This window comes from Thunnus albacares, chromosome 2 (genome assembly GCF_914725855.1).
Source record: "Thunnus albacares chromosome 2, fThuAlb1.1, whole genome shotgun sequence".
Classification (NCBI taxonomy): Eukaryota; Metazoa; Chordata; class Actinopteri; order Scombriformes; family Scombridae; genus Thunnus; species Thunnus albacares.
In genome coordinates, this window is record NC_058107.1 from 24,428,971 (window position 1) to 24,451,640 (window position 22,670).

The window sequence follows — 22,670 nt, forward strand, 5'->3', positions numbered from 1 at the left end:
CTGTAGTAAATCATCTCTGACAAAGAGAGACGGCAAAAGACAGGGATTTACACATCCGTACATCCCTGGTCTGGACAGTGGGAAGGGTGGAGTTTCTTTGTCTAACACAGCAGTGATGGATAAACATTTTTCCTCTCCACGTTGCACTGCTGGTGTCTCTGACGCACATAACAAACAGTTTCTCCTCTGGAAATACATGTTCTGTCATTGTTTTTGTCTCTTGCCCCAGTCCGTCTTTCTCTCTGTAATTCTCTGCCTGACATACAGTTTCACACACACACACACATATATAATTTCCCAGGGATACAACACATCCTGCTGTCTTAAAAAGAGTCTATTGTATCTTATCAGCAGTAACAGACAGACATGGGCACTACGGGCAAAAGACTGGACAGAGAGCAAGTTAAAAAAATAATCAGTGATAAAAAAACAGGAAAATGTTATGGCCATGATACATGAAGGACAAATAAATGAGCCATTTCTAAACAATATATTTCATAATGTTAGTTTTGCCTTATAATATTGTTAATCCATATGTCCACCTTGGAGTATTGGCAGCTGTTCATGTACAGACATTGAGCATCATGACTCAGATGTTCTGTAATGGATTTCCCCAAATCAGGTCATGGTTGCTGTAATTTTTCTCACACATAACATTTATATGGCATGCGCAAATGCACACAAGTAGGAACACACCCTCATATGCATGATGAAAGTCCTTGTAAGAGTGTCCAGTCGAATTTAGAAATTCCAGGAAGCTGATGACTTCCTCTCTCAGTCCACTGAGCAAACCAAACATTCCCGTCTATCTCCTGTCCTCGATTTCTCCCACACCTCCTCCTCCTGTTCTTGTCCTCAACCCTAATCTACTTCATCTCCCCCTGCTCCTGCTCTTCTGCTCACCATGCCTGGACAAAGACTCAGATAAATCAAATATTTAACCAACTTGTGGTGCTCAGTTGAAACCCCACTTGAAAGATTAAATATGCGGGTTTTACATCATATATCTGTGTGAATAAGAATTTGGATGTGTGTTTTTACTCTCCCTGTTTGTCTGTGTGTGGGTCTGGCTGGCCCCGTCATGAAGCGGTCCTGTGGAAAAGTGCTAGCCGGTGATGAAGGGTGTATTGATTGGTGGACCAGGCGCCTGGCGTATCGACTTGGCAGGACAGTGATCCTTCAAGGCCTTCCTATTGGCACACTGAGTTAATCTGCTCAGCTGGATCAATACAGGCTAACTGAAACTATCATTGCGCAGCATCCCACGTCAGCGCTCTGTTTGTTTGGCTTTTATTGGTTTTATGTGTGTTTGTTTATGTGTTTATGGAGGTTGAAGGGGATGATTTGTATCTGTGTGACAGGGAAAGCGAAACCCAGAGCATGCCTCTTTTGTGTGTGTAGACAGGGGTGCTTTCTTGTGGAAGTGTTATATGTTCGCTCAGTGAGTCATGGGCAGTAAAGTCAGAGCGCAGCACTGTGAGGTCTTAGAAACACTATAGCATGCTATTATAAATCTGAAGCTTGATTTCTAGCCTGTCTCAGGCAAAGTATGGCAACTTGGCAATGTGTTCACCATTGAGAGGACCAGCTGAGTAGCTGGATTTAGTGTTGCTGACATTGTATTCTTGCTCTGTAGAGATTGTAGTTTTCCTGCAGCTAAAATGTCTGTAGGGGTAGGATAAAATAAAAACTGTGTGCCCAGGTACTCCCAACTGTTTATTGTGGGTGCTGAATATCTCTCTCTGTGCATGTCCATCTCCTTACCTGACTTATCTTCCTCTGTGTGTTTTTGTTTCTCTGTTCTCTTTGTCCTTCTACAGACCCAACATGGAGAACACTGGTCAGGTCAGTGAATCGGGCTCCTCCACGGTTAAACATGCCCTCAACCCTGACAAATCCTTCATGCAAGTCCATTACCTCAAGGTGAGATACTACAAGTGCAGCAAAGACTGAATAAAGGCAGGAAAAGAGGAAGAATGGACGGAGGAAAGAGGAAGGGAAAATCAAACTGATGGAATTAAAGGGCGTAGAGCAAATTAAACAATAAAAAAAAATCCTGTAATGCTCTCTCAGATGGCTCACTCTTTGTTAGATGTGTGGAACATTGCTTGTAATGGATATAAATGTTGCTGCGGCAAAGACTGAAGAAAGGCAGGAAAAGAGGAAAAATGGATCAGGATGTTTATTTTGTTGTCTTTATTTGCCTTGTCCTTTGTTTAGGGCTACTTCCTCCTCAAGTTTTTGGCCAGTCAAGTTGGAGAGCAACAATTCAGAGACTTCTTCAGATTATTTGTGAAGAAATACCACGGGCAACTCATTTTGTCTCAGGTGAGACTGTAGTACAGGAACCTAATTTTAACTTGATTAAGTTAATGGAGAATCTCGATGTTGACTCGCAGCTATTTCAGAGGTAATAAAATCTGAGCTCAGATTTAAATGTTTTAATATGGCCTGTCTCTCAGGCACAATGTTATTTCCATAAATTAATTTGAGGTTGATGTACTGTAAGCATGATTGCCACTATGTTACAATAGTTGAAATGTGCTCTCGCAGCATTTTAAACTGATGACCGTACATCTTCTCAGCCACATATGTTTATTCTGCTGGGGCCATGAACCAGAGTGATCACACCTGGAAGTCAGCGTCTGTGTGTGTGTGTGTGAGATATGTGTGTGTGTGTGCGTGTGTGATGTGTGATGTGCTCCACCTGGCTCCTGTTTCTTCAGTGGCAGGCAGAGTCTTCCCACTAAATAATGGATGTAACATAAACACTGTTTGACCTTGCACTCCTGACTTAAGATCAGGTATGCCTTTCTCTTTCTTTTTCTCTCCCACCCACACCTCCCCTTTTCTTTTGACAGGATTTCCTACAAATGCTGCTGATTACCTTTCCCGACATGGCAAGGTACGTACACTTAGTGGTTATGAATAGTGCTTACAGTGTAATTCATGAATAATGAATAATGTCCAGATGCATAAAACCAGTTTGGTTTGGGCTGAAGTAGTGATTGCCTGGTTTCTTTCTGGCTTCAAACTAAAGATATGTTATTCATGATTTTTCATTTGAACTTGGCCTTAAAACTTTTTTTTCTCAAAAGATGTGACTTGTAAGTAGAATTTAGTGTCAAATACATTAAAACTGTTTTTGAGTCTGGCTGAATTTGGCCTTTATTCTTTGACTAACTTGGTACTGCTGTGGAAACATGGCCCCCGAGCTCCCAACACCAATCCTTTTAAGAGTGCAGTCTCATCCACTCACGCATTAATTGAAGTGTAAAAGGATAACTGCTCCTCCTGCTCTCCTCCTCTCTAATTTTCTCCTTCCCGACGCTCGCTTAGTCATTCAGCTCTCTATTTCTCCTGATTGCCTCATTAACCTCTTCTTCTGCCTGTCTCTCTCTTTCCCCCTGTCTGTCTTTCATTCTGTCTCTGGCCTTCTCACTTCCATCTCTGTCTGCTTGATTGATTGAATTAAACAGAGGAAGTTGGGGACAGTCAATATTTGGGTCTGATGCCGCTTTCAGTAAACAACCCACTAAAAGAGCAAGGTTTAGGATCAGAATAGACACTTGCTGCTGAGGGTCATACCCACTCTGTGCGGGGTGCCTGTGCCGGGGACTAAATGATCCAAGCATAAAAATTAAACAACCAAACATAAAAATGATTAAAAGACACAAATGCACAAAAATCAATGCATTAATTGATTACTCTTAATAAGAAACCACTGTTTTTCCAGGCATCACAGTCTCTCATTTATCATTTATTAAGTGAATAACCTATAAAATGGAATGACATTACCGAGCTCAACATGAAAAAACTAGTAGATGCATGTCTTGTCTGCTCTTGTGAGACATAAAGCTTATTTCTATATCTAGTCCTATCATTAAACAGCATTAGCAGCACAGGTCATGTGATGTATTAACTATATTAACCTTTTGTTTGCCACACAAAAAAAAACTATAATCCCAAATAATCCTACTTTATGATGTCTTGCTGTTGGTGTGGCAGATGTTTAGTGTCAAACTCCATATGCTAAGAGCTGAAATTTCTTTGTGGTGAAGTCACTGGTGACATTTTTAATGTTCCGTTTCTGGTCAAATTGGCACTCAATAGAGAGACTCATCTTTTCTGGTACACTGTAGAGTATAAAGAATTTTTTTATGAGCTCAAATTTACTGAAGGCCCACTCTCTCCCTGGCAAAGTAGCTAGCAAATATACAGTAGGAAATGACGCGGTCATACTTTACTAGTGTGTGGAAGCTAAGAGCAGCCTGCAACAAAATTCCAGTCTCTCTGAACCATTTTTAGCCAAACACAAGTGGTTGTGTTTATATTTTGTAAAACTAATGTTTGGGTTATGATAGGAGAATCATAACCCTGATAATCCCTGATCTACACATTCTAATTGGACTTTGATGCTCCTTCAAAATGGTTTTTGGCAAATGTTGGAAATCCCTAACTGAACTTCAAGTACAAGAATGTGACTGAGAGAAAAAGTGTACAAAACTGTAAATTGCAAAATAACTTCTCTAATTAGCTCAAAATCACAGATTAATGTACAGTAATGGAGTCAGAGTAGCCAAGTGTGGAATTTTCCTGAAGCACAAGCAGGCAGGATTGATGGTGGGGAAATATGTTGTATTTACTATTCAACTTTGTGTGTACTTTGTATACTTTACACTCTGCATACACAATGCGACCTACCTTGGAGTGTTTGTTTGTGTGCACATTTGTATTTGCAAGGCAATCCTGTCACTGTGTGTGTTCTGCGTATGTTATATGACTGTTTTTGATGTGCAAACCACCCACCTGAGCTCCTCCTCAGCGACACATGCTACTTACACACACTTGCTTACTATACAAGTATACATATAAATCCAATTCATTGTCTGTACATGTCTCTTTGCTTGTCTTTGTATAGGAAAGTGGGTGTGCCCCTCTTTTTGTTTAAGGTGTTGGCCTAAATCTCTAGTCTGCCATGACCCCAACAATATTCTCCCACAGTCATAGTGTTTTCATAGGGTGTCTTGGGCAATAACAGTCATTGCTATAATAATAGGAATAATACTAACACTTGTGCCATTGTGTTCCAGAAAAGGCCTCACCCTCAGTGCTATTTATGCTGACTGGCTTGATCGACCGGGAATTCCAAAGGTATGAGGAGTCTATCTTTGTTTTTGTACTTTTTTATTTTTCCTGTGATATTTTTGAGAAAAAATATATTTCAGTCATTTTTTAAAACATATAAACATTAAACACTAACTAGCCAAATTAGATTATATAAACATTTAACTCTTAAATTAATTTTGACTGTTAATGACTATTAATTAGTTTGTGCTGAGTCTCTAGTACTCATGTTCTCTGAACTTCTCTTTTTCCACTGTGCTCAGAGGTATCATTTCTTTAGCTATAAAATCATGTAATTACTTCTGTGTTCTTCATGTGTGTCTCCAATTATATGAAACAAATCAAGTCAAATACGTCTTATTTCCTGCATGGAAAATTCCTGTGTTGGCCCACCAAGCTCTGTGTACTCATTGGACTGGTTGCTTTTCAGGTTATGGAAGAGATTAATTGTTTTTCAGCTTTGGTCTTAAGTGGCTCGTGTCATCATCATCATCAGTGTATACAAATTCACACCATCATTTTCTTTTAGTTCTAAGTTTTAGTTAATGTTTACTGACAACTTTCACCATCAAGATATGAATGGAGGTCAAACTACTGTGTTGGGATCCAGTTCAAAGTCTGCAATATTACACTTGGTTCCATAGACAGGAGTCGAAATCATGACACATTTGGTGTTTTTGGGAGGAGTGTGCTCTGAGCATTTGCGCACAGATGACAGAAGTGGCAAAGCATTTGTCTCAGTACTGAACAGCTGTAAATAGTGGTTTAATGACACTCTCATAATGAAAATGATGTCTCATATTAGAAGTAAATAGCTTTTAGTACATAAATACTACAGCTTAAATGATGTGTGACAATTAGCCGGTAGGTATTTAGAAACTGATGTTTTTCCTGATAACAGCATGTCCTGAAAACTGACATATTTCAATCACTACTTATAGAAAGTTAAAAAGAAGTAAGTTTCCCCAAAAGATTTGATGGCATCTTGAGGATGAACTTGAATTCGCTGTGGGGCATCTCTTGCTCTTTAGTAGGTGTGGTTTGAAAGGGCTAATTGTGCAGTTAATTTCAATATTGTGTTAAATCATCAGCAGCAGCAGGAGCAGCAGCTGTGTTGCCAGACTGTTACTGTATCTTGACAAGGTGAGCAGTGCTGCTCTGCTGCTGCCCCCTAATCGAGAAAGAGCCACGGTCCTAGAATCTAGGCTACACACACACACACACACACACACACACACACACACAGAATCAATCCACCTTAACAGCTTCTTCTATTCTCCTATCTCCATGGTAACTGATCTTAATTACCACTGCGTGTATGTGCATTTTTGTGTGTCTGGGCTTGTGTTGCTGTCTGGGAATCTTCACCTTCTAGATTATGTGATGATGTAACTGGAGCCTCTCAGGGGCCTCTGAGGGTGGGAGGGACAGTTTGGAGGGACTGCAGCTTTCTCACACCGGATTGGGTGACAGCTTCAGTAGAGTGCTCTTGCAGAGGCTTTTTGTGTTTGATGTGCCAGTCACTGGCTAATAAGATCAGCCAGATCGATTGAAACCTTTTACAAATGCAAGTGCTTATGTATTATGTACACTAGACACAAACACATTTTGAAAATCTCTCTCTCTCTCACTCACTCTCTGCCTCTTTGCCTCCTATCCATTGCTCGACAATGTGCTCTGGCAATGCTTGAATTGGAGAAAGGCAGGAAATGGTTTGGCCTAATAATAAACAATGACATTCACCGATCTCAGAGTTAAAGATGTGTAATGGGAAGGCCAGTGCCATCTTATTTTAGACCTCAGAGTTTAGATGAGTAAGCACTCCCTTTGGGATGATGGATCTAGGCTGAAATACTGAGATACTGTTTATATAAAGACTACCCTCGATTCGCAGGAACATTCGGCCTGATACTTTCTCCTAACTCCTACTACTCACATTACTGTTTTATGTTTGTCTTTTCCTGTCTGGGTTAATAATAAATGTCTGTTTTGCCAACACTTATCACTGACTGATATAACATAATCGTTTTTCAAATTGCTTCACCTAGTATATAAGCACGACTGCCAGGCATAAGAAACAGCAATTTTTAATGAATTGGATTTGGATGATTGCCCACCGGAGCTCAAACTTTCTCCTTTTAAAAACTATGGCTAGCTGTCGAAACTTCATTTTTTTTGTTTGTTTGTTTGCAGGATTAAAGAATAAAAAACTTCAAAATGCTGAAAGTTGGCACCAAATTCTTTGTTCTTATTTACTTGATCAGGTGTTTTCTGATTCAAACTGTGATATTTTACATTTTTATATAGGCAAGTTTCTCTACAACTGTCAAGAACCAGACAGTATAAAACCCTATTAAATGTGATAGATTTGGCTTAGCTTAGCTTTGATTTTATTTTAAAAAATGTTTATACTCAAGTAAGGTAGTAAAAATATATACTTTTTGTATCTGTACCAAACTGTATTGTTATTGACTGGAATTTGTTGTGGGTTTTTCAAGGTTATCTGTTCAAGTAAATAATTCAAGTAAAACTACCCACCAAACTGTAGATTGATCTCAAGGAGGTATCTGAAAAAGAGAAAACTCAAACAACAACAACAAAAAAACTCCAAAAAATATCACATATAAGTACACTAAACTGAACAAGAAGAGATTTTGTTGCTTCTCATGTGTGTTTATGAGTGAGAGGTGGAACTTTCAACTTCTTCATGCAGCCTAATATTGATTCACTAGAGAGACACTACACAGACAGGGGCGGGGACGAAGAGAGAGTTTGAGGTAGACAAAAGCCTTGCTATTCAGGGAATGGTAGCGGGGATCCAGGCAGCAAAAGAGCTATGTGTGGTATCCTGTTACACAATGCCAATTTACTGCTTCAACACTCACTACATTCTATACAGCCCACTCTAACACCTCCCTCTCTCTCTGTACCTCTCTGTGTCTGCCTCTCTCTCTCTCTCTCTCCATCCTTGGCTTCTACACACACCTTCATGCTATTTCTGCTGGAGTACTTTTGTATAATACACAGAGAAGTACTCAGGCATGCAGTTATAGTATTGAACTTTGTGTGTGGCTATGGTAACGCTAAAAGCTGAATCGTGTGTGTGTGTGTGTGAATTCTGTGTATGCGTGGGAACGTCTGTGGAGTGTGTTTACTGAATTGCATGAATATGATGTGGCGCTGCTGCATCTCGCTTGCTTGTTTGAGTGTGTGTGTGTGTGTGTGTGTGAGTGGTGTGACATTACGAACACATTGCTTCCATGCTCTCTTGTCTCTCTTCTGTCTGTCTCCACACACACACACACACACACATATATACACATAGCCCTCACCGTCATCGCTCTGATGTGTGATTTATATCACTCAAGCAGTGGCTCTGCTGAAAGCTTTAATAAGGTTAGAGAGTAAGTGCTGTGTGTTTATGCCTACTACCTGCTCTCTGTGTGTGTGTAGGTGTGTGTTTGCATGTGTGTGTATGTGTGTGTATAATGGTGGGGGAGTGGATATGTAGAGGACTGATGTGACTGCCCGTCCTGTGATTGCTAGTTATCGAGTTGATTTTTTTTTTTTTTTTGCTTCCTCTACCTCCTCCTCCCCCCCTCCTCTTTTTTTTCTCTCTCTCTTCTCCTCCATTCTTCCTTCTTTCTCTCATCCTCTGGAGTCAAGTCGCGAGTTTCCGTCAGAGGAACAAGTGATCGCGCTCCCACCTCCCTCTCCTCCCACCTCTCCTCTCTTCCTCCCCTTCCTGCTTGCTTGCACTCTCTCTCACTCTGCCTCTGCAAAGCATTCCACTCTGTCCCAATCACTTGCCCCCGGCTCACTGCTTTCCCTTCTTCTCTGTCGTTCAGTGGCTGTATGAAAGGAGCGCCGTGTGGTCACAGGCGAGGCTGGTGGAAGAAGTCAAAGCAGAGGTAAGCACTCTCTTTCCTCTCCTCTCTCTCTCTCTCTCTGTCTTTTCCAGTTTCTGTCTCTTCTTCTCGTCTTCAGGGAGTGGCAGACAGACTCGGGGGCAGCTCTCAGATTTAAAATATTTAACCTTAGACTGCTTGATGTGATTGTCATCTGACTCCTATCAGTCCTCTTTTCCTTCACTCAGTTATTCTGCTACTATCTTCCCTCTCTGTTTCCTCCCTGTTTCTCTCTCTCTGCCTCTTTCATATGCTCTGTTTCGCAATCTTTGATACCATCTCTTATCTCTACCTCCTGCACTCATCTACCTCTCTTTTGCTAATTTGCTCCCTGTTTCAGTCTCTCCCTCTGTCTGTGTCTGAGTGAAGTGCGGCACACAGCGCTGTACATCTGTTGCGTGTCATTCTGTGCTGCCTATCAGATTTCCCATGAAGCTCCCATGTTGTTCTTAATTGCTTTTCCAATTCTCCCATTTATCTGACTGTTTAAATGAATCAGAACTGAAAAGAATATTTGTCAAATATATTACAAATTCCTGAAAACACACGAAGAATGTTTGAATTATTCCATCTTAGAAACGACTTGTCCACTTATACACTCTTTAATCGTTTGGAAATATCAATCGTGCTTACTTTTTTAACATTTCGAACTGTATTACGACATTATATTTCTTCTTAGATATAAATTGAAGTGGAAGAGAAGCGGTAGATAGAGTTTGGCCTTGATCGTGATTGGCTGTTTAATGGAGATCTGTGGTGTAGGGAGTTGCTGCGCTCCAGGCTCCGTCTCAGCAACATACTTTCACTATTAGTCTTTTGTCTCAGCCGGCCGTTTGTGTTGGTTATATATGGAGCAGGAGTAAGCTCTGAAAGCTTGGAATTCATGTGTAACAGAGAGGGAGAAGGAGCAACAGACTGTGTCTGCATAGCATGTTTGTACATTAATGTGCGTGTGTGCAATCATCATCACTCTTGTCAAGGCTTGTGGCTCGCTGAGAGTGTGTTTATAAAGTATATTCTTGTGTGCCTTTCCATGGAACGTGTGACTTAAGTCTGTTTATATTTACTTCCCGCTAGTCGATGTGATCACTCACTCTTTCTCACTTTTTTTTTTCTCTCTCTCTCTCTCTCTCTCCTTGTTACACCTTTCCGATTACTTTCCTGCCGTACCTCTTCACACTGTCTTATCCTTCTCACTCAAAACCTGCTACTTTGTTGTTTCTCCCTTCCTCTTCACTCTCTTCTTTTTCCCGCCTTCATCCCCCCCCCCTCCCAATCCTCCCTCCTGCAGGTTGTAAAATGGATTCTCCTCAGTCAGAGTCAGGGGAAGGGCAGAAAGCGGAAGAGAATGGAGCCCAAGGTGAACTACAAAGAGGTAGGAGGCACTCTACTGTATTAAGACCTCCATCTACCTTCTCTCTGCTCCGTGCGTAACTCTTAGAAGTGTCCCTTTCTCTTTTGGAAATCTTCTCATCTATCTGGGTTTTTTGCTCTCTGTATCAAACCTTCGACTTAACGTGAGCTGCATTTTTGTTTGTCTGACAACACAATTATCCCCCAGTTCTGTTTATGTGTTGTGTCTGTGAGGACAGACTACCCTGTACTTGTTTAAGTCTGTGTTTATGTCATTTCCTCCACCCACATATTTAACCTTTTAAGAGCTTGTATACATCACATGCCCAGTCTGTGTGTGTGTGTGTGTGTGTGTGTGTATATGTATGGTCATGGTCAACGTGTGTGTGGGATGGTGTCTGTGTTTGCCTAGAGGGGGGGATGGACACCATTTGGCCGTGACATTCTGGGTTTGAATCTGGCCTTGAACCTTTGTTGCATCCCTCTTCCTCTTTCTCTTCCCATACTCCCTGTCAATCTGCCCTGTCTGCTACCCAATAAAATAGTAAAAAACACCAAAACATATCTAGAAAAGATGGTTGTGTATGTGTGTGTAGTGTTAATTAGGGCTCTCTAGGGATGGCTAACCCCCCTCCACCCACTAATTGACACACACACACACACACACATACATGCACAAATGCTTGCATCATTAATGAACGCACACTGATCTATAAGCCACAGAGGGCCAGAAGTCATTAGCGAGAGTAGAACAGCTTTTATAAATCACTCTCAATATGCTTTCATATTGTAGACTGAAGGAAACATTTGCAAAGCTTCTCATCTTTTTGTACAGTACATTTTATGGCATGAATAAGTTAGGCAAGTACCCCTGGGTGTCTTTTTTTGGAAGTAAAATAAAACACTGGTTCATGGCCAAAAATATTGTAACCAGGGACTTTTTGGGGCTTTAAATTTCGCCTCAACACTCTGAACCGCAGCTTTCAACAGATGTAATGTAAGCTTTATTCATAAACAAAAGTATAAATGTTTAAGCTGTACCTGAAATCCAGGGAGTATTCAGCATAAAACCTCATATCGGAACATGATTTTTTTTCTGGATTGGATTACCACAATTCCTGTGTTGTAAGATGGAGCGCATAGTAGGACTTGAATGAAATGCCTGTGGAGTCTGCAGCCAGTGCAGCCCCCTTCAACCACCTGATACTACCGTCTGGCATATTTACAAGGTACACACACATGCACACAAATACACCTACTTCTAAGGGGGCAGCAAAAGGGCCTCTTCCTGTGGGGGGCAGAAAGTGCTGAAATCAGCCTCATGAAAGAATAGCCAATTACTGTCCACTTGGCCATACACAATAGTGAGAAAGAGGAGGGAGGGACGAATGGACGGACGGATGGAGTGAGGGAGTGGGGGTGGGGGGAATGGGGAGGGGGGGGTGTAGGGGCGGGGGTGTGGGAGGTCAGCGTTTGAAGTTACACCATAAAAGCCATCCTGAAAGGAAACACGAAGTGACCCCCCCCCCCCCCCGCCCCTTTCCATCCACCTCGCTCCCCTCTCCCCTGCGGCCGGGCTCTCTCTCTCCTCCTCTACGTCTCCCTCCCCTCCCTTTGTTTCTGTGTACAGAGAGTGCCCCATGGATGGACCAGGTGTATTTTATAGTACTCCTTCATGTACTTCAAACGCCAACAGCCCAGTTTCTCTCCTCACCCCTCCTCTCTTCATCTACCTCTCCTCCCTTTCTCTTCCCTCCGTCTACCAGCCTGTTGCAAGTCTATAAATCATTCGGCAGACCTGATCGGCAAAGGAGGAGAGAAAAAAGGGGAAGGGCTGTTAAAACAGGGAGGTCGAAGAGGAAGAAAAAGTTGAGATGAATCAGAGGTGAAAATACAACTGGAGCATGGAACCACAAGAGTGAAATATGAGAAACAACACTTGATGCCACAGCTGGGCATTGTGTATCCCCCTGTAGTTATCTTTTAGATCAGTTTAAATTGGGATGGAAACATGTATTTAAGCCACAAAATGATAAGCTTGGGTGGAAAAATACAAAGGCAAAGGAAATGACAGGGGATTCTTCAGGAAAGAAAAGAAATTGGTGATGTGATGTATGGAGAGAGAGGAAAAGGGAAAAGAAGAAAAGGTAGAAAAGAAGAGCGAAATGGAAAACAGAAATCGGTAAGACAGGATTTTGAGAGCAGAGGATTGAAGAGCAAGCCAGAACGAGACTAGTGGTGGGTTAGAGGTTGATGATTGTGAATTCCAGTAAGGTAATGAATCTGTTGCGGACATTTGAGGAAATGAAGAGCAGAGTGGATATTCGAAGAGATGAGAGAAGCACACGAGAGATGAAATATTACTTATGGGTCAGATGATGTAACAGCGGTTAAGAGAGGAAGGAGATGGTGAGTGAGAGACTGGAGAAGGTAGGACTTCTTGTGGGCAGGAATTAAGCTTAGCCAGGGTAGCATTTAGCAGTAATGATGTGATGGATGATCGGGGAATGAATGTACACACATACGTATACACGCTCACAAACCTATAGATGTACGCAGTGAAAAGAGCGCGACACACCCCACAGAGCAGCCTGAGATCTGGTCAATATCTAATAGAGCCAAAGTTTATTACCAACTTCCCCTGTTCTTTTTCTGTGTAAGCCCACGTCTGCATATGTGCATCGGCAGGATCTTTATCGATTTGTGATCGTCTCAGTGTGCGCGGCTAACTTTTTTGTGCACACATATAACTTGCGTGTGCACGTGTGGTGAGCGTGCGTGTGTCCAGTGTGTGTGGAGAGGTCTGTAGAGGGATATTAGTCACGCCCGCATGGTAATGGGCCTCATTTTGCTCTCATTTTCATCTGCGGTTTCCATAATGAGAGGGTCTGTCTGCCCCTGCTGATCAGGACAGGAAACCCTGTAGGGGAAAAGGGCTGTGAATAGCGGGAGACCTTGGCTAACTTTTCTGGCAAACGATAAGCTCCTCCGCTCTTTAAAGATGCAGTTTGTAAGAAGTAAAATTGATCTGAGTTCTTGAGTCGTTCAGCTGAGCTCCATGGTAAAATGCCTCAAAGATGATTGATAGGTATCATAACATGCTTGAACCATTCCTAAAAACTGAGAGTGCAGCTTTGCCGCACATTGAACCAATTCAATAGGCTATCTGAACTTCAGGCTTCATTGAACAACTTATTTTCCAAATAGGTTTAATGGCTGACAGATGCAGCAAAGCCAAAATAACATTATTTCAACTTTTATACATGCATTGGTCAGAATTAAAATTGTATTCTGACCCGCACTTTAATTTACTTAATGTTACTGGGGTAAATTACCTCCGTACTTGAGATTAGTGTGGTTCTATTTTATATATCTGCTCCAGGATACAACAAAAGCTGATGCAGTGTGACGCATCCTATCGCCTTTGGTGCAGGCGTGATAAGGTTCTGTATATAGAAAATGTTTACACAGCTCTTCCTCTGGATAAACAAATCCGGGAAATGTTGTAATCCTGGATTCTTGTCATTACAACTATTTTTAGTTCTCAAACTCACCTTTCTAAATCTAAGGCTGCAGAATTACTTCTGCCAAATCAGTTAAAAGGAATTTGATGGACGTTGTGATTATTATTATAAACCAGCTTTAATGCAATTCAATCCTGTTATCCCAGCTATACCTAATAATTTCAAAATTTGTAGTACTGGTTGTACAGACTAAAAAAACAACATACGGTATAGTTATACATATTGAATCACTGTACAGATTGTTCAGGGACGCTCAGAGCATAATGTATCTCTGGGACATCTTTCTGTGTGCCATGTAGACTTGTGCCGATTCGCGATCAGATTGTATATTGATGATGAAGGGATAATCGACGATTGTTTTTTCCTATGCCGATATTAAGGCGATTTTAACTAACTTACTATGAGAACTGAAATTTTATAAAAAATAATCTCTAGAATCTGTGCCCTACTGTCCTAGAGATGTTTCTGGTGGAGGGGCATGTCTACCTGCTGATCCCCATTAATCAGCACGAGTGACGAAAAATCCTTAATTACAAACCTGTTTCAACTTAGTTACAAACCTATCTGACATCCTGCATCTCCATTCTCCATAAGCTTGCTCACCAAAACTTTTCTCTGCGTTCCATAAGAGTAGTTAACGTTATGGATATGACGTGGATTGCGATATTAAAGGTAAGATAATAATGTTGAACAGAACATGATGCAATGATACTGTTGCACCAAGCACAGACACACGCACGCGTGCTGTGACGCCCCCAGCCCTCCTCCCCCTCCTACTGCCGCTGCCCTCTGGTGATCAGATCGCCTATTGGCGATCTCGACTAACCACAATTGGATGAAATGAAAATAGAAACGATCGCCCAACCCTAGTACCACAGCAACTTCACAGATGCAGCAGAATAGCTGGACAATGAGTCAGCCTCCTTCTCAGTGTCACTCTGTCACCTCATTTGCACCTACATGGCAATCTGCACCTTCTTGGCTGATGGTACGGGTTACTGTGAAAACATGTACTAGGTTTGTGTTTGCGGCTGCGGATATGTCAACAACAGCAGGTTTATAGGAACAGTCTGTCTTCAGATGGTGTTCAAAGTGTACAGTGTCATCTGTTGAGACAGGCAGGGTTCAAGTTTGTCAGTTCAGGAGGCATCCTTATAATGTTCACTACAGTAGCAGTTAAAAGTGATAATTGTGGGTTATGAGACTAAGTCTGGTCATTCCGATGCCACTGTCGGTCACATTTTTAAGCATTTAAAAAAAACTGAAGTGCAGTTTGGAGATTTAACTGCACCGCATTTGAACCTATGTCGCTGAAAACATTGTCTAAATCAGATATCATTGTTCATGACAAGATCTCACCACAAGGTCCATTTAGTGGCTTATCTGGAGATTTCATCATATCACATGATGAGAGGCCTCAGAGTAGAAGTAACAGATGATTTTGCTCTTATAGCAGCAGAGGGACACAGATGCCAAATTCTATTTTAGGAGATAATGTAAACCCACCGAAGAGTTTGAGTGGTGACTGAAATCCCTTGTGCTGTGCTGAGGTGCAATGTTGATGGTTTGATAGGGGAGGTAGTAGTGGTAACTGGAGCCCCCGTGGGAGGGTAAACAGCAGAGAGGGCATGATCAAAAGCCTCTTCAGCTGGGTGGGGTTTGCAGGTGGCGTACATTACTCCACCATAGTAGGCTTCTGTAAGTGGAGGATGGGGAAAAAAGGCAATTGCTTGTGGAAATTGCTTCAGTCTGTGCTGTTTGGCACTTTGTTATGGCTCTGATTACTGTAAATGTAGCTGAGAAGTGGGAGATTGTTGATTTGTTAGAAGTGTAGTAAAAGACTGAATTTAATCCTAGTCTATGTTCAGCCAGCATATAGTAGACTTTTGTGTACAAGTGTAATAAATTGCTGGTCATAATGAGAAAGCTTGAGCAGCAAAAACCCTGTTTTTGTCTTCCAATCTGTCTCTTCCTCTCTTTCTGTTTGTTTAGAGTTTGACCAGTACCCATGACCTAAAGCATATCCGTTTAGTAATCGTGTTTTCACGGCATCTGTGTTGTTGTTTTCTTCTATAAGACGTCACCCCTTCAAAGTACACTCAGCCATATTTGGCAATGCGAACTCCACCTCTGCGCAGTGTTGACGAGGACACACATCACACATCTGGTTTTCCTTCATTTCTGTTTTCCTATCTCCTGTGCACTGTCTCCTCGTTTATACTGCCTTAACCTTTCCTTCTCCCCTACTCTTCCTCTTATACTTTTTCTTACTTGCTCTGTCTTTCTCTTTCCCTTTCAGTTTCTCTCTGTCTCTCTCTGTCTCTCTCTCTCTCTCTCTGTGTCCCTCTCTCTGTCTCTCTCTCTCTCTCTGTGATTTATTGGCAATGAATCAGGGATGAGGGAGTATGCAGGAGGAGAGATGGGAACATTCAGGGAAATGGCTGTTTCCGGCCAGACTTCATCACATCAGGATGGGAAATGGTCGGAAGAAGAGAAAATGTGTGTGTGTGTGTGTGTGTGTGTGTGTGTGTGTGTGTGTCCATCACCAGACCAACTGGGGATCAGCTCAGACTGAGTCCACTATTGTGTGCCACAACCCTTTCAATGTGTTTTAAATAAAAACTGAACTTGACTTTTTCACACACATGGCAACTGTTGTATATGGTTCACTTTCATGCGTCCAATTCATGTTCACACTGTACTTTTTGCTCCTGCTTGAATCTCGACCTTATTGTGATGGAGGGGCATGTGTGCACCCGTGACACAAGGAGCTGAAGAATCAAGCTCCTGATTAGGGACTCCCATGGCAGATTGGTTTCAAGTGAGAGGTCAAGCAAAGAGCAGCGCATTTGCTATTTTCTACTTGTTGAGTGAGATCGGTCTGGGCTGCTTTGTTGGTCGCTGTTCCAATGATGGAGATTTTGTGTTGTTAAGCTGAAGGCTGAGGTGTTGTTCACAAGTGAAGGGGGGTATAGATCGCCAAATAAATTGGATGATTTGTTTGTTGACAGAAGCTAATCTAAAAGAGGGAAAAGAGGGAAATGAACTTGAAGGTGCAGTCCTCAGTAGAGCCAACCGATATTGGCCTTTCCCAGATATGATTATATATCGGTATCACCATATATGTTGTCTGATATACGCCTATATTTTTCTTTATTTTTTAAAATTATGTAGGCAGAATTTTGTACATATTTGATCCTTTTTATTAATTCAAATTTAATATACACTCGCCGGCCACTTTATTAGGAACACCTGTGCAATCTAATGCAATCCAGTACAACAGCTCTGCCATAAATTCTACATTTAAGAAGCTTATACATTTACTTAAACAGTTTTTGTTGACATTGTGAGAAAGGTGAGAATTCTACTTTATGTTTGTTATTGAGGTCGTAGTGGGTGGTGGTGGTGTACTGGAGTGCATTACATTGTATGTTAATAGAGTGGACAAAATATTAGGAACACCATCCTTGAACTTTGCATAGTGAAGGAAAGGTTTATGGATTATGGACACAAGAGACTGAAATGGGTTTTCTATGCAGGATATCTGGACTCTCCTTTAGGTATAGGATGAGGAGGTCAGAGGAGGAAGTGGAGATTGAACAAAATGAAATAATGGTGTGAAAAATTTTGACTTCAGCTTGAGAAATTGCTGTGACGGTGGGAAGGAGAAAAACAACAGCAAAGAGTCACACTTTTTTATTATATAGTGTCCCTGATACTGACTGACATTAATGAGTAGAGAGACAATAGGACACAAAAGAACACACACATACTGAAATATTTGTCAAGGCTAAACTCATGAGCTCCGTTAGAGAGTAAGAGATAGTGAAAGAGCAAGAGAGAATCGGGGGAGAAAGGGGAGAGAGGATGAGTCTAGGACATCTAACAAGACAACAAAGCTGGAGTAAAACAACAGATCAATAAAAGTATCTTTCTGACTTTGTCATTTTCTGCAGTATCAGTCGTGAGAAGTGCTGACCAGGAGGAACAAATTGTGTGGGAATCAAGGGATCAGTGTGCCAAACAACTGCTGTTTGATTCACCTATCTCTCACACTGGCTTTGTGTCAATAATTTGTTGATCTGGCAGTACATGCCAATAAAACTTTTCAGTCCACTTGTGTACCTGTTTGAATAGATGCTTGGGTCTATACCTGTGTTTTGTGTCACACCTGACATAATAAGCCACAAATCCAGCAAACACTTTGCACAGAACACATACACACCTGTATGTCCACATGTTTTATCGTGCTGGTAGCTGGTAATGATTCCTTCACTATGTAAGACTCAAGAGTTTAACCTGTAAAATTCATGCCATGATGTGACAGGATGTAAATATCTGTAAAAGTATATGACAGTACTGTGTTTCCAGGTTTGTCTGATTGATGCTTCGTGATGCTGTAGTCCTGTCAGGTCCATTTTAATCCCATGACAAAACCGTGACACTTTTGCACTCAGTTCCTCAAGTTATTGTGCATTTGAAGTTACAGACAGTCGTGTTGATGGAGAACAAAAGCTGTTTTCCCTTTTGCTAGATGGTAGAAATCTACAGAAATAGAATGAGATAGAAGAGAATTAAAATTTATCAGCAGCGCAAGTGTTGGAGATAGGACGATTTATGTGGAGAGAAGGGAGGAGAGGAGAGAGGGGAGATGGCTCCATTTGTGTTGTGTTAATGAGGGTGAGCAAGAAAGAAAGAAAGAAAGTGAGAGAGTGCCAGCGTGTATTTGTCTCATTTATCACTCAGCAGCAGCTCTGCTTTCGGGGTCATTTGAAGCTCACAGCCTGTCTCATCTTGTCCGGGGACTCCCTGCAGTCTGCGTGTGTGCTTGTGTGTATGTTGCGCATATATGTGTATATATATATTTGTGAACTGAGGGGGGTATATAGTAAAAGAGGGAGGGTGGAGTAAAGAGATCACCAGTCAGTGTTGATGGCGCTGACAAGCTATTTCATGACAGGCATAGCTGCTCAGAAATACCACTTAGGGCTTCATGACTCTCTAAGGAACGCACCCATGCACACACGCACACACACACAAACACACACAAGGTGAGGCAGCGACAACGGTGTATTCTGGAGGGAAGAGCGAGGGCTAGTTATACAGAGCGAGTGTAGCTCCAACAGGTTTTTCACTGAAGTGGTCAAAAAGACCATGCACACACACACACACACACACACAGGCACACACAAACAAGTACACGCATACACATGCATTCTGAATCCCAGAAGCATTTGAGTGTCATTAAAGTGCAGCTGTGTTTGTCTTTCCAGCACACATGGAAAACACATCAGGGACAGAGACAGAGAGAGAACACAGCCTGCTGAATATGGCTCCAATACGTACAAAACAAGCACAGCACTTTGTCACTCACACAAATACACATTGTTCATTTTGGAGTCCATTCAAACACAACTTTAGACGCATAGTACCAGTTAAAAATTTGGAGACACTTTACTATTTAATTGAATGAGAAAGTGTGTCCAAACTTTTGACTGGTACTGTATAATGCAGAGCTATAAAATGCATTGTAGCATGGAGGTTGCACTGTTAAAAAGAGTGACATTTAAGCCAAATATTTAGTGCAGAGTCATGTTCAATATTGGGATAGGCTGTAAAATGGTGCTGGCTTTTTAGCAGTGGCAAATGAATCAATGCTTCTCACGTAAAACCTGATTTAGGAGTCACCTAATAGCTTTCATAGATACAATATGTAATGTTGTGTTTTTGTGTGTGTGTGTGTGTGTGTGTGCGGATATGAATGCAGTGTGCTGAGTGCTAAAACATTTGTCTTTCCTGGTAATGACTGGGAAGCCGACAGGGCTCTCAGACAGCCCTGACGCAATTAGCCTTGTCAAAAACACACGCATACACACACACACACGGAGATACACACACGCGCATGCATGCAAAGCAATGTCAGCTGTATGCTACTATGCCCACGGGCTCCAAAGATTATAGAAATCCCTGCACATGAAACCAATAACCAAGTGTCTAAGACATCTGAGAGTGTGTGTTTGGGGTGGGAGTGTTGTCACACAGTCTGTCAGGCTTATAATGCCTTTCCTTCATTTGTTGGGGTCACAGTTGTATTCATGCCATATGAGAAGGTTTCTGTCCCAAAAGCAGCAATGTTTATCCTTTTAAGCCACAGCCTTTTGAATTCAACCCTAATTTCCTGAAAAGCAGAGACAAATCAATGGTCTTAACATAGACCATATCAGTCTTTAACACTGAGGCTGCAGTTAATGATCATTTTCATTATCGATTAAATTGACGATTGTTTTCTCAATACATCATTTGATGTATTAAATGTCATTGCAATTTCCTAAATCCCAGACGGTTTCAGATTACTCATTTTGTCTGACCAACAGTCCAAAACTCAAGTAAACTCAAGTATTCAGTTTGCTACCATAAAGACAAAGAAAAGCTAGTTGCTGGTTGATTTTCTGTCAATCAAACAATCATTAAATTATTTCAGCTCTAGAAATGCTCTTGTGATCAAACACTGCAGAGGCATTAAAAATCAATTATTTCTCCTGATAGAAGGAAAAACAGAAGCAAAACGACTCTTTTAGACAAGTCATATTAATGGTGAACATGTTGTATCTCAACAAAGAGGCTATGTATGCTGTAATTCACACTGCCAGGGGATGACAACATAAAACTACTGTCTTAATGTTTCCACAGTCTGGTGTAATCTAGTATTAAGACAGTCAGACAGACTGTTCAGTTGGTGCCAAAAGCCATACTGCAGGCGACAGCTCCAGCTCCAAACCCCCCAGTTTGGGATATCATGTGATGCTAAGCTGGATGTGGTCTTATCATAGGAAAAAGACAGACTGAATGTCTTCCTGGGGAAAACTGGTTTTAATACAAAGTAAACAACAAGTTTTGAATTTCTTTCCATCTGTTTTTCCATCGGTGTCTCTCTGTGATACTCTTGCTTACTCCATCTCTCTCCTGTTTCTGTGGTGTCCTCTGTCATTCTCTAATATCTACCTCTTTTTTCTTCTTTAGTGTGTGTGTGTGTGTCTGTCTCTTTGTGGCTGTGCATGACTACACAGCTGTGTGTGTGTGTCTGTCTGTGCAGCAGATATCTGGGTTTAGTCCATCCCACATACCTCTGTCAACTCAGACTGCTTAAACCCAGCCAGCCTAGAGTTCACACAGGAGACAACACACATACATAATGAAACACACACAAAGATACAAAGACTGACCAATGAGGATCTCTGTCTTTATGTATCTCAAACATATTACCACGTAATATGAAAGACAGACTCAGACACACAGGGAATCCATATAGTCTCTTCCTGCATGACCTTTCTGTTTGATGGCTCTGGCTATGTTAGCCTTTTTCTGCTGTCTCCTCTTCCCTTTCTCGTCTCTGGCTGCCACTCCCTTTTCGTGTTTGACTCTGTCTGCCAGAGTCATCCCGTCTTTCGTCCTCCTTGTTTTCTCTCCCACTCTGGCTCTGTCTTTCTCAGTGTATCTTTCAACAGCAGTAGATGCTATCGCTCCACACTGGAGGTCATCACCGGTGCATGTTTGTGTTTTACCCCTATTATTGTTGTCATCCAGATAAACCCGGCTTGAATGGATGAATCCTTGCAGCTTGTGTGTGCAAGGATATGTGTGTGTGTGTGCATGCGTGCTTTTGCGGTCAGTGTGTGTGCTGACATTTAGAAGCCTAACCGCCACAAAATGGCACGGTGAAATTGCCAACATTCAATTGCAAGAGCTGACAAAAGTTTTTGAACCCTCCACCATGTGTGTGTGTGTTTGTGTCTGTCTGTGTCTCTGTGCCCTATTAACCCAAGTAATTATAATAATCAAGAGCAGCACCCACTGCTGAAAATATTTATCCACAACCCTATAAAGGAAACTGCAGTGTGGCTGTTGTTTTTTTTAGTTTTTTTTTCCTCAGGGATAATATTTAACCGCGACCCTTAGGCTGCTCTCATTCTCACAGGATCAGGCCAGAACAAATGACATGAGGAAATTAAACCTGGGTGCTCTGCTATTTTCAGCCTTAGTCACATTTCATACATCCGTACCTTATGTGTTGAGGGAGTGGGCAGTTAAGTATCTGTGAGATAACTGAATATGCTGTTAAGAGTGTGTGTGTTAGTGACAAGGATTAATGTTTCACTAAATTCCAATATGATGATGATTTTGGATTGAAATGTCAGTATTTCCTTCAGAATTTTATTCTTGGCAGGAAGAAAATCCACCAAAGCAGGATATGGAACATCTCAAGAAATTGAAACCTTCCAGGGAAATATGGGATAACAACAACAAGAGAAAGAATAAATATATTTGTGCGATTCTGTCAAAATTTGATTCAATTTGAGGGCTTTTCATGAGAAATCAGCCACAATTACACAAAGAGAGTCATTCTGAGCTCGCGCATATATTCACATTATATGTTTGAATATGTATGTCACAGATAAGGCTGGTGATATTCTATATTTTAGTTATCAAAAATTTTGTTATTCTCTTTGTGGCTCTCAGCCCCAAGCAGGGAATAATGCTGAAATAGTGCACATTTGGTCCTCTTTCGAGTATTTACGGCAGCATGACAGTGTTTGTGGGATTGACTCAAAATAAACTACAATGCCCATGTCCATTGTGAGAAAAGAACATGTCAGCCAGTGTAACAGTGTGGCTCATTGATGTGTTTTTAGACAACAATGGAGGTATATGACATAGAGGAAGTAGCTATATCAGGCTTTTGATATTCAGACAATACTTG

At 41.5% G+C, this 22,670-nt stretch overlaps 1 protein-coding gene across 2 annotated transcripts in view; it reads left to right on the forward strand.

The window, feature by feature from the left end:
* The window catches only part of LOC122997984 (aminopeptidase O (putative)), an 80,339-nt gene that overhangs the window by 33,559 nt on the left and 24,110 nt on the right, over window positions 1-22,670 (forward strand). For both annotated transcript variants that reach the window (XM_044374435.1, XM_044374428.1), the window contains exons 9-14: window positions 1,821-1,923; window positions 2,221-2,328; window positions 2,862-2,905; window positions 5,094-5,154; window positions 8,976-9,038; window positions 10,327-10,410. In XM_044374435.1, the coding sequence (XP_044230370.1) occupies window positions 1,821-1,923; window positions 2,221-2,328; window positions 2,862-2,905; window positions 5,094-5,154; window positions 8,976-9,038; window positions 10,327-10,410 (463 nt within the window). The remainder of the gene's footprint in view (window positions 1-1,820; window positions 1,924-2,220; window positions 2,329-2,861; window positions 2,906-5,093; window positions 5,155-8,975; window positions 9,039-10,326; window positions 10,411-22,670) is intronic.